The sequence below is a fragment of the Halichoerus grypus genome, chromosome 6 (assembly GCF_964656455.1).
Source record: "Halichoerus grypus chromosome 6, mHalGry1.hap1.1, whole genome shotgun sequence".
NCBI lineage: Eukaryota > Metazoa > Chordata > Mammalia > Carnivora > Phocidae > Halichoerus > Halichoerus grypus.
Window position 1 is genome coordinate 174,284,601 of NC_135717.1, and position 12,452 is coordinate 174,297,052.

The window sequence follows — 12,452 nt, forward strand, 5'->3', positions numbered from 1 at the left end:
AAAGCTTCGGTCCTGGGGGAGGAAAGGGCGTGGTTGGGGCCATCTGGCCTGGCATGAATCCAGAGCAAGGTTACTCTGGCAGTTTGGGGGATTGGGACCCTAGTCTCCCAATCCCTTCGACAGAGGGCATTTCCCTCCCCTGAGTCTCAGCACGGATGGGCCCTGCCCAGGGCCGCCCTTGCAATACAGTCGCTCAGTCCCCAACCCCTCATCAGGCCTGGAAGGCCCATAAGTGAGTGGAGGGCCTGGTGGGCGCCCAGAGCCCCTCTGCCTGCCTGTGGGGGCAGCAGCTCAGCGACGGCCGTCACGTGGGGCCGCAGGCCCAGGAGGCCTGGTCATCTGATGCTTCCCAGGAAGCCAGAAATCAGGGTTTCTATGTCAATCTCTCCACTGTAAAACCTTGGCTGCGTACAGTTCTTGTTTTTTGTTTTTTCTCCCACACTGCAGGCTGTGCAGGACACATTTAGGGGCTTGACTTGGTTTGTGGCCGCCCCGTCGTCCCCTGCCCTGGGGGATCGGGACGGCCTTGTCTCCTCCTGGCCTCTGCCTCAGATGCCAGCCCTGGGGGTTGGCTGCTCCCCTGGGCTGTCGAGCCCCACCCCCATATCCCTGTACCCCTCACTGCCTGTCACCACCCCAAACACAGGGCAGCAGCACCTTCACCTGAGTCCCCACTGTACCCTGGCTCTGGGCTACTGCGTGTAGACAGATCTTACGGACGTCCTTAGCCAGGGCTAGGGGGCAGTTACAGCAAATTCCTTAACACAGACGGCAGACAGCCTTGAAGTCCCTCAGCCATCCCTACCTCCGGAATTTCTTGTGGCCACATCTCCCAGAACCCTGGTCTACACCGCTGCCAGAGCGCTTCCTCTTCTCCCTTCCTCCCACCTCCCCCTCTGGGCTGCCCTCACCCACATGCCACCCATTTTCCCTTTAATTTCTCATCCAGAGGGGTCCGCCTCCCTCCCACATTGAGCTGGCCGCTCCTGCCAGCCTGCCCGCCAGCACCAGAGCCCGTGCTAAGCGCCACCCACCTGAGTGTGCCGAGCAAGCAAAGCCAGGCCTCTCCGCCGGCTCGGGAAGCCACCATGCATCCCGTCCTACCCAGGGTCCATCCCCATGGCTCTGCTCCGCCCCATTTACACCACTGGTAACTACCACGGCTCTATCTGCGGCGGTCCAGTGGGGCACCTTCCACAAAGCATTTGCACTCCTATGGTCTAACGTAGTCCCTCCACTCCTGCGGACAGATGTTTATCCATCCATTCGCCTCAATCTGCACCGCATGCCTACTGTGCACCGGGCTTGGGAATAGAGTACTGAGCCAGTTTAACAGTCCCTGCCCTCCTGGCTCATGGCACTAGGATGGAAAAGTCACCAGATGACCAGAGGGCGACCCCGGAGCCTAACCCAGGGTGAAGGCAGCTGGAGAAGGGGGAGATGACTGGCACGGAGGGAGGTGTCTGGTTCCCGGCCTGGACAGCTGGTGGTGGAGGTGGAGGGAGCATACAGGCCCCCAGGTGTTTCTAAAGGGGTGAGAAACCGCCAGGGGCGAGGAAGGGGCCAGCTCAGTCCTTCCTGGCCTGTAGGCTCACACCAGGTCGTGCAGGTCTCGGCCTTGGGGATGATGGGCTCTGCGGGTCTCCATGGTCTTTGGTCTCCGCTCCGTCGATTTTGCGCTCAGGGCCAGGGAGTCTGAAGGTCATGACTCTGCCTCCCTAGGGTGAGGGTAATGCCGGCACGTAGCAGGTGCTCAGGAAATGCCGATTGACTTTAACTGGGCCATGGATCCCTGCGAGGTTCTCGTATATTTTATATGGGGCTTTCTTGGCCCTCGAAGCCGCACAAGAAGCTCATCTGCTGCTTGGCCTGATCTTGGCAAACCATCCCACCTGGGACATTGGGCAGAAAGAGCCCCGCTTTGGGGGCTGAGCCACTGCCTCCTTCAGACTGATTCCTGCCTCTACACTGCATCAGACTGAATTAGCTAGCCCCCATCCATGGCATGGAAGGAATCCCTTTCTCAGGGGGCGGGTGCTTTGGTTCTGCCATTGAGAGGAAGCAGGAGATGCACACACCCTGGCATGAAGGACCCAGTGGCCTCTGGGCCTCAGTTCCCTGTTCTGTACAACAAGGGGGGGGGGGCTCTGAGCATCCATCACCTGCTGAGATTCTAGGATCAGCCCCTCGTTTCTCCCCACTGATTTACAAGGGAAGTGTCTATGGGAAGACAGGGCAGGGGTTGTGGTGCCACCAGAACTTGCTCAGCATAGGCATGGCCCCAGGAAATGCCCAGGAGGTAGAATGAGGGCAGCGATGCTGTGGGTGAGGGCAGCCCAGAGGGGGAGGTGGGAGGAAGGGAGAAGAGGAAGCGCTGTCTGATTTGTGGGGGAGGCAAGGCCGGGGGGGGGGGAGCTGTTGTGCATGCCTGTGCTGTGTGCTTAGGAGGCCTGGGTTGGCCCAGCTTTGCCATCTGCAGATTATACGGCGTTGGGCAGGTTATTTCACTTTCTAGGCCTCATCTCCTCAACTGAGAAATGGGAAGAAGCATTCCTACCTTTGTATCAACTATACTCAAAAATTAATTAATTAATTAATTAATTAATTAAAGAATTCCTACCTCTTAGAGGGAGATTGGCCTGAGACCAAGCATCTAAAAGTGCTGTGTAAAGCGTGGAGAGCACCAAGGCTGCGCCCTCCCTTCACTGGGGTTACTCTCCCCAGCCACGGAGTCTTAGGGGACCCACTTGTTTTTACCATCACTGATACCCGGAGGGTGGGTGGAGCACCAGCTTTGCTGGTTTCTGTGGTGGAGAGACCACTGATGATCCCCCCAGCCCCCAGTCTGTCAACCCCTCCAGGCCAGAGGAGGGTGATTAGGCATGCCCAGGCTGGGCTTAGGTGGGGTGGGGTCCCCGCCCAGTGCCCCAAGGGGGCTGGAGGTCTCCACCAGGTCTTCATGAGAACCTGGGAGGAGTCTGTGTCCACCTGGCAGGGTCTTGAGGGATCTGTGTGGGCACAGCCTTTGTGGGGAGGGCAAGGAGGGGGGTGACTTTGGGTGAAGCATTGGCAAAGGGGTGGGGGGTGGAAAGGAGTCACTGAGCTTCGTGGATGTGGCCCCAGTGGCCGCCTCAGGGGGGACCCTTGGGGTTGGGTTGTGCGTCCCATGAGTGTTGGTTTCCTGTGGGCATAGGTGGCCCTCCGAAGACCCCAGGGGTCCAAGCGCGACCCGGAAGGGCACACCGAGGGGGCTTTGGGGCTGTCGCAGCCAAGGAAGAGCAGACCCCGCCCCCGCTCGTGGTCCCGCCCCCCCGAGCCCGCCCCTTTGCATGAGGCCCCGCCTCAACCCTGCATGGGGCCGCCCCTGTTTCCGCCCCCTCCGGCGCGGCCCCGCCCCCGGCCCCGCCCCCGCCTCCGTTTGCGCCGGGTCCGCGCTGCCGGCCGCGCTCTTGGCGCCCCACGCTGCGGCCGTTCGGAGCAATGATTAACCCGGCGGGCCAGCCGGCGCGGGGCCCGGGGCGGAGGCGCGGGACCGGGGCGGGACCCCGGAGGGCCGCTCAGCTTCCTGCTCTCGCCCAAGTTTCCTCGTAGAGGGCGCAGTGCCGGCCGGGGCCCACGGCGCGGCGTGGCGCAGGGCGCGGCGCCGGGCGCGCGTGGGCGCGGAGCGGGCCGCCGGGGTCACCATGAGGACTCTCCGCAGGTTGAAGTTCATGAGTTCGCCCAGCCTCAGTGACCTGGGCAAGAGAGAGCCGGCTGCCGCCGGCGCGGACGAGCGGGGCACGCAGCAGCGCCGGGCCTGCGCCAACGCCACCTGGAACAGGTAAGGCCGCGCCCTCCCGGCCCGCCCGCCGGGCCCGGGGCCCCAGAGCCGGGGGAGAGGGAGCCTTCCGTCGGGCCCGCCGGCGAGGAACGGAGCCCTGAGCGCCGCGGCCCTTCACAGTTCGCAAAGAACTTGCTCCGCCGGAGTTGTGCGGGCGGACAGGGAAGTTTAGTGCAACGTGTTTCTAGAAGGGAGGGACGAGACCGCGGACTCGGGGATCGTCCCGGAGCGCCCAGCTGGTGGGCGACGGGGTGGGCCTGGAGCCTGCGTGCTCGCCTCCCACCCGGGGGTCTTCCCACGTCTGCGCCCCGGTGCTCATGGCAGTCTGGGAGGTAAAGAGAGCAGGAAGTATTTTTCCCATTTCGCAGAGGAGCAGATGAGCCTCAAGGGCGCTGTCGGTGGGTGGCCGCTGCGCTTCCTGTCTCAGAGTAAAGGTCCCTTTGGTCTGAGGGGAGTGGGCGAGTAGTTTCCCCCGAGCGGCCCCTGTCCTCCCAGCTGTCAGCAGGGGTGCAGCAGCTGCCTGGCATTCCTGAGACGACCCTCCCCCCTGGGGGCCTTTCCCAGACTAGCAGGGGCGTGGGAAGTCCCCCCACCCCCAAGCTTTGTTTGAAGAGCAAGGCTGGGATCCGGAAAAGAGATGGTTTATGTAGTGGGATTCCCCAGCGTGTCTGTTCCTGATCCCTTTTCAAAGTAGACATTTCCACCAAAAGGAAAAGGGAAGGGAGGGGAAGAGAGTGAGAGGCTGTTCAGGGGGGCTGTGGATGCCGTCCCCCCCCCCACACACACACACCTGGCAGAGAAGTGTTGCCAGATGCGCCGCTGGCTGTGGGCCTAGCCCCTGGGAACCCGGCTGTCAGTGTGGCCACACACTGATTCTGTTCAGGGAGACTTTGCTGAGCATCCTAGTGGGCATGGGGCCACCAGCCTGAGACCCTTGTCTGTGCACTAGGCAGGACCCCATCATCCGCGCGCTTGGCTTCTGTCCCCTACCAAGTTGCAGACTGCCTGGGGCTGGGTTTGCCTCAGTTTCCCTATCTGTCAATGGGCGTGTGCATTCCTCCTTACCGGGCTGATGTGGAGACAGTAAAGGAGGGACTCTCACTGGGGAATCTCAGTGACCCACTGACTGCACAATGTCCTAAGAGTTGATTTCTCTTGTCTCAGAGTTCAGGAGATAGATGCCGAGCGCCCCCCCCCCCTTCTCTGGTTTAGTGGTAGGAGCCAAACAGATTTAGTTCCATTCCCAGCTCTGCCTCTTCCCTGCTGTGTGGCCTTGAGCAAATCCGTCAACCTCTCTGGGCCTTAATTTCCATAGCCATAAAATGGGCTCATAAGGGTGTCCACCTCACAGGGTGGTTGTAGGGATTAAGTGCAAAACATACGTATTCAAGCCGTCTGCGCGGTGCCCAGCACATAGTATGTAGTGTGGAACTCAAGCCCAAACTCATGCTGGGGTGGGCCTGTAGGGATGAGGTTGGAGGGGCCCTCAGGAGTCTGCTGGTTCCTGAGCTTTCACCACCAGCAGCTTTGTGAGCCCCTCTCCCCCAGCCGGGGTCTCCTGCTGGGGGTGTCCAGACAGAGGGGAAGGCATGGCCCTGGGGCCAGCTCTGAGTCTTGCAGAGCTCAGGGAGGTGCCTGCTAGGAGAGGCCGCCTGAGTCCCTCCACTGCTTTTCACTTAATGGAATTTAGAACTCCAGCACCTGTCAGGCCTCAGAAGAACACGTTTCCTCTCCCCCAGCTTGAGTCTTCCGTCCCTTGGGCACCTGGCCGCTCCCACCTGCCATCTTGTACTCCTTCTGTTCGCCCGACCCCTTCATGTCCCTTGGTTCACTTTGCCCAGCGTGGGAGTTATTTCTCTCATCCCCCCTTTGGAGGTGCAGAGAGGGACACAGAGCACCCCGCAGACCTGCCCATGTCACTGTCACCCATGGAGGACAGGGCAGGGCCTGAGCCCCTGCTCTTTCCTCCCCAGGCAGAGGGGGTGCCGAGCCAAGGAGAGGCAAAGTGCCTTCCTCTGCCCGTCCCTGAGTGAGAGCAGTGCAGGGCTGGGGGTCCGCTCTGGTCTCTGCCCGCCTGCCCCTTCTTGCAGGGCTCCCTGCAGGGCCCCCAGGACAACAGCCCTCATGCAGGACAGCTGTGTCCGTCTCCAGGGCCTGCCTTGCTGAGCTGTTCACTCCTCGTTTGGAGTCCCAGGCCTTTTATCTGTGCGACCATACTAGTCTCATAGGGCTTCTGTGACAAATTGCCATGAGCTGGGTAGCTTTGAACAACAGAGATGTATTCTCTTGTGGTTCCAGAGGCCAGAAGTCCAAAACGAAGGTGTCGGCAGGACTGTGCTCCTTCCGAAGACTCTGGGGGGTATCCTTCTGCCTCCTCCAGCTTCAAGTGGTTTCTTGGCTTGTGGCCGTCTGCCTCTGTCTTCACGTGGTCTCTCCTGGGCCTCTGTTGTCGGAACTCCCTCTCCTTTCTCTTACAAGGACACCGGTCATTGGCTCTAGGGTCACCCTCATCCAGAATGATTTTGTCTCAAGATCCTTCACGGACTACATCTGCAAAGACCTTGTTTCCAAAGTAGACACGAATTTCTAGGGGACTCTCTTCAGCCCACCACAGTGACCCTGGACACATCCCCTAAATTTCCTGTGCCCCTTTCCTCCTCAGAGCTTGCTCTCATGAGAACGGGATCCGTGCAGTCACTTAGACGTTCATCGTTCAGTTCGTTCCCTCATTGATTCCTTCCCTCCCTGGCACTGGGCGGCTCCCGGGGCCGAGAGGCAGCAGAACAGCTTCCGGAGCCGGCTTTCGGGGAAGGAGTCAGGAGATAAACAGGGACATAAGGAAAGGAATGAGGTCACTGTAGGTCGCGTTTAGTGCCCGGAAGAAGATACACGGGGAGACGGGTGAGTGCTGACTGCGCAGCTGGCCCGGCTACGCCTCGTTCCTTCCTGCAGGATGTCGGTTCCTGGGTGTGCAGGAGACGTGTGAGTGAGTGGTGGGTGCCAGGCCCCACCGGCCCTTACTTCTCTGCTGGCGGGTTTGTCCCCTGAGCCAAGCCGAGTGCAGGGCCCCAGACAGGCCGGGGCCTCGGGAGGCCGACCTGCTGCTCCCACCTGGAGTCTCCCCTCCCCTCCTCCCTCAAGGGCCCGGACATGGCAGGTGGTGTCCCGCTCTGTCCATGCATTCCTCCTGGGCCGCCCCAGTTAGCTCCTCACGGGGTCTGGACCCCATGCAGGGGTGGGGCCTCTAGCTCCATGAAGGTCATGCTCTTGAGCTGAGGGGCGAGAGGGAGCTCTCCAAACCTCAGCCCTAAAGGCCTGCCTAACACGGGTCCCCTGGGCATGTTTTTGGGCCAGAGGGTGTTAATCGTTATGGAGTTAGTGCTCATTCTTTGCGGGCCAGAACCGGCCCGAATGCTTGGGGTTTAGAGAGCCCAGCGCCCACCCCACCTTCTAGGTATGGGAGGGGAGGCCCCAAGCAGGGTGGAGTGTGGGCGCGTGCGGGGCCTGGCACACTGCCCTGCGTGGGACACTCCCTCCCTCCCCATCATCTCCCTCCAAGTAGTTGGGATGATTATCTTCAGCTTACAGAGAGGGAAACTGAGGTGGGGGGGATGGACTTGCTCAAGATCCCACACTAATGTTAGGGCCCGGGGGTCTGACCCCAGGTCTGACTTGAGGTCACAGCGCAGGACCAAGAGAGGTGGGTGTTGGTAAGAACCTGGAGGCTGGAGGCAGCCACCTTGTATGCACTCCCCTATCCTGGGCATCCGGGAGCCCTGCACTCAGAGTGCTGACCTTTGCTGGGCCCTGACCAAACCCAAGGCCTGACGGCGCTCCTGTCATTCCCCAGCAGCCCTCAAGGTGGGGCTCATCGGCCCCATTTTGCAGGGGAGGACACTGAGGCTCAGAGAAGTTTGGGAACTGCCCAAGTCTCCCCAGGGAGTCAGGGCAGATGCTGGATCTAACCCAGGTCCAACTCCAAAGCCTACGCGTCTACCACCCCCTCAGGGGGGTCTCTGAGGGGCCGGAGGAGGTTGGCTGAAGGCTCCAGGGTGATCCATTGGTTGCGGGTGGGGGTTGGAGGCTGCTGGGGGCCTGTGCTTGGCTCCCCCTACACCACCCCTGCCTATTTGCCGCTCCGGGGCCTGAGCCTCCTGCCCCCCTGAGGCAGTCTGGGTGTGGTCCACAGAGGAATGGCCCCCCAAAATGTCCACACCCTGGCCCTCCAGAACCTGAGAATACGTTAAAGGCAAAACGGGACTTTGCGAGTGTGATTAAGTGAAGGATCTCGAGATGGGGGTCCAGTGTCATCACAAGGGTCTTCATAAGAGCGAGGCCCTGGGGGGCAGGGCAGGGGAGGAGGTGGCGGGATGGAAGCAGATATCCAAGGTGCCACAGTGCTTCCTGTGAGGGTGGGAGGAGCCTGAGCCAAGCACCTGGGCTCGTCTAGAAGCTGGAAAAGGCCAGGAAACAGATTCTCCCCTAGAGCCTCCAGAAGGAGCCAGTCACACCAGCACCTTGATTTTAGCCTCGTGAAAGTGATTTAGAACTTCTGGTCTTCAGAAACGTAAGCAAACACGTGGGGGTTGTTTTAAGCCACTATGTTTGTGGCGTTTGTGACGCCAGTACACCCCCCCCCCCCCCCCCCCCCGCTCCGGGCCACCACTTATCACACCCCAGCCCGGGCTCAGGGCTGCTCAGGGCCGTGTGCAGCCCTCCCCATCCTGGCTCCAGAACCTGCCTCACAGCTGGGAAATGGGGAGCCATTCCAGGACATGGGCACTCCATTGTGCCCTCCGCAGTCCGGCGGGTCAGGGCCCTTGCCGGGCGCCCGGGGAGGAGTGCAGGTGGGCACGGGCCCCTCCTGCTCAGCCAGGGACCCTGTGAGGGCTGGGGGCTAGCACCCGGAGCCAGGTGGACTGGAACCAGGATGTGAGTGGGACCTGTTTGCTGAGGAGCGGATGGAGCTGACACGGGGCTGGAAACGGCATTGTCATCCCATTTACCAGAGGGTCACGTCGGGGCCTGGCCTGGGGGCACGGTCGGCTTCCAGGTTGCCTGCCTCCTGTGCCTTTCACCTGGACGTGAAGAGGAAGCCAGTGGGCCCTGCTCCTGGGGCAGCTAGAGCAGAGCCAGGCGGCCCCCCCTTAATCTCTCCGGGCTGGGCATGACCCCCAGGTACCAAGGAGGACACGGGGGCCCCATTCAGGGATAGACAGGGGAGAGGGAGGACTAGAGCCTTGGCTGTCAGTGGGGGTGGCCGCCAGCAGCAGGAGCCTGGGAGGCCCGTGGCGGACCCGGTGGAGCCCAGCTCCTCTGCCCTTCCTTGTTCACTTGACCATCCCTTCCCGCGGACTGCAGGCCGGGAGCCGGTGAGACACGCCAGGCCTGGACACCAGTGGGAGGGGCCCAAGGGGGTGGCCACCCTGCTCAGGGTCTGGCTCGGCCTTCTGGGGTCACCTGGTGTCCTCCGAGGCCTGTGGAGGCCAGGTCCAAATCGAGGTAGGCACCAGAGAAAGGCAGGGCTCTGCCTCCAGGTCCCTGCCAGGGGCCTTACTCTCTCCAGGGGTCCTTGGAGGTGTATCAGCCAAACCGACCAGAGGCCCACCATTCACTCTCTGCTGGGGCTTCCTCTCTGGGCAGGTGGGGGCGACACTGAGAGGCCCACACATGGAGTCCCCTTCAGCCCGCAGCCCCGCGTGGGCTCCAGCCCAAACCAGGGTGGCCACAGGCAGGTGCCCCCGGGAGCCCTACAGTCAGCCCTCCCTCTCCCAGTTTGGCTCTGCCCCACCCCCTTCCTGGGCCATGCACTCTCCAGGGGCACCCTGGAGCCTCACCAGGGCTCTAGCACCTTCTCCCCCTTCACCCCAGGCCCACCCAGGGCCCAGGCAAGAGACGCTGGGACTCGGCCCTGCCCTCCTGTCCTGCACCGGGGAGGGGGAGAGGCTCCACGAAGGACTGCCCAGTGGGGAGAGGCCGTGGGTCTCACCCGGAAGTGCCCTTGGAGGCTGCCTGTGGTTTGCACAGGAGCATCTGCCAGTGCTCGCGCCGGGCCTGCCCACCTCTGGCCAGGAGGCCACAGACCGGGGTGGCTGGGGTTTCGCTTCTATTTTGGAGGGAAGCTAAGTCACATGAGGGCCTCTTGTTCCCCACCCTTCCTCTCCCCAAGTGGCTCACAGCAAGGTTTTTTTTTGTTTGCCCAACTTGGACTTGGGCTAGAAAGGGAACCTCAGCCCCTAGCTGGAGAGGAATGGAAGGAGGAGGGCCCGTCCAGCTTGGGGCAGCGCGGGAGGCGGTTTCCGAGCCGGCGCACCGGGGTAGGAGGACCGTGGGCCAGGCTCGCTGGCTCTCCTGGGTGTCACGCTCGTGTGACTCTGGGCAGTCCCTTGGCTCCCCAGACCCTCCTCGTTTCCTTCCATAGCCTGGGGTGTGACAGGCCCCCCGTGTGGTGGTTAGAAGGGAGAGACTGAGAAAACCACAGAGCGGATGGTTGAGCTGTAGTGGGAGCTTCTGGGGACACACCTGTCCTCAGAGTCACTGCCGAAGACGCCCCAGCAAGTGTCCCCCGTGGGGCACGCCACTGCCCGGGCACGGTCTCCTTTGGGCGCTGGAGTTCCGAATCCATGGTGTGGATGGGGAAGCCGAAGCACAGGTGGCCAGTGTTCACAGTGGGCGGAGAGGGGACGGCGGGTCTCAGGGTGACCCCTGGGCTGGGCCGGGGGCTGCTCAGGTACAGGTGTTGAGAGACTCAAAGGGGGGTGATAAACTCCCTCACTGGCTGATGCGCTGGGTGTGGCACCAGCCTGAGCCTGGGGGTCAGGGACGGGGGCAGAATAGTCAAGCAGATAGACCTCCCCTCCCCTAAAAGACCACTGAGGTCAAGTTTTTTTCCACAACACCAGTGTGCGGGAGGAGGGACCCGACCTGGGGGGGTTGGAGGAGGGTTTGAGGTCCACGGGGCAGGTGGAGGGCGAGCCTACAGGGGAAGGGACAGCAAGGGCAAAGGCCCTCAGGCAGGAGGGGCTGATACATCTGACTCCCTGGGGGCCTTGGGGAGGACCTGGTTCAGAGAGCCGGCCTCACCGTCCAGAGCCACTGCGTGCAGGGTCACCTCTGGGCTGGGGTCCCTCCGGAAGGCTGACGGGAAGAGGAGGAAGGCCAGGGAGAGGCTGCTAGGAGCAGGTGTGTGTGAAGAGCAAGAGAGGCTGCCCAGGGCTCGGCCTGCGCTGGCTTCCTCCCACCTCGGGGTCCTTGATCCCCTCTGTGCCTCAGGAGCGGCTGGGCCCCCGGGTCCCAGGGCGGTGCCCAGGACTGCCGTGCGCCTCCGGCCCCCCGGCAGCCGTTAGGCTTCCTGGCGGATTTTTCTCTCTTCTAGCTGTAGATGGGGAGCAGCCTTCCGGGGACACAGTGGTGGGGCTGGGTCCACCAGGGACTTCCGACGGGGGTGAGTGCGGCCCCGGCCAGGCATTTCATCCTCACAGCGGCCCAGGGTTGGGGGAAGCAGAAGTTGGGGGACGTGTGTCTTGGACATGCAAGTCAGTGGCATTCTGATGCCAGGCCCGGAGCGGACGGGTGCCCCAGGTCAAGTGACCGGTGTCCCGCGTGGTCTCAGCCAGCACTTGTTGAGAGGCTGGTAACTCCCAGTGGAGCTGGTCTCGGCCTCGGGCCTGGCGGGGACCAGCCGTGGACCTTGGATGTGGCCCCGCACGGCTCACGCCCCACGCGAGCCCTGCCCAGACCCAGCTGTGTGGGGACAGGGGGCAGCTGTTGGGTGAGGAGCTCTGTGCCCTCCCAAGGGGACGTGGCTTCTGTGAGCCTCTGTGTCCCCATCTGCGAAGTGGGGGGCCAGTCTGCATTCCTGGGAAGCATGGAGCTAATGCCAATGGACAAGGGCGCCAGGAGCTTGGTGGCTGCTGCCTGGTCTGTGATGTGAACGGCAGCGTGTGTCCAGCTGTCCCCTCCACGCTGAGGATCACGGCAGCAGGTCTGTGAGCTTTAGAGCAGTGGCCGGGGCCTAGGCAGAGGGCGGTGGAGCCTCCCAGACCGGTTCTCACCCTCAGGAGTGTGTGGCTGGGCGAGGGTGTGTGCTAATAGGAAAGTAAATCAGCAAAGTGCCAGGATAGGAGTCTCCCTGGGGAAGGGAGGGGGTCAGGAGGGCTTCTTGGAGGAAGTGGCTTCTGAGCTCAGTCTTCAGTATGAATAGCTGCTTACCTCGTATTTGGGGAAGGGAAGGGCCGTGCAGGCAGAAGGGGCAGCGGGTGCAGAGACCCAGAGGTGTGGTAGCCTCTGGCAGGTCCAGCAACTCCGGGAGTCGAGTGTAGGATGCTCCGGCATGCAGGGAGGGGCCATTCCTGACAAGCCTCGAATGCCATGTCCAGGCCTTGGGCTATATCTGCAGGGCAGTGGATGCCTCACAAGACCCTGGTCAGGGAAGTGACTGAGGGCAGTGTGGAGGCAGGCTGGTGTAATCAGGTCCAGGCACGCAAGGAGGGGCCCTGGCTAGAAGGGAGGGGAGGGGTGCAGCGGAGCTCCAGGAGGTAGAAATGGATCTGACTTCAGGAACTTGGGCTTTGGAGGGTGAGGGAGAGTCAAGGATGAATTTTGCCCGGGGCTCTATGCTCTTTGGGTTTAC

The 12,452-nt window shown here is 62.2% G+C and overlaps 1 protein-coding gene across 4 annotated transcripts in view; it reads left to right on the forward strand.

The window, feature by feature from the left end:
- The window catches only part of PRR5 (proline rich 5), a 52,768-nt gene that overhangs the window by 19,434 nt on the left and 20,882 nt on the right, over window positions 1-12,452 (forward strand). For 2 of the 4 annotated variants that reach the window (XM_036084069.2, XM_036084067.2), the window contains exon 1: window positions 3,434-3,820. In XM_036084069.2, the coding sequence (XP_035939962.2) occupies window positions 3,684-3,820 (137 nt within the window). In that variant the 5' untranslated portion in view covers window positions 3,434-3,683. Of the gene's footprint in view, window positions 1-3,430; window positions 3,821-12,452 lie in introns of those variants that run through there. The other 2 variants (XM_036084070.2, XM_036084071.2) reach the window with 2 other exon arrangements.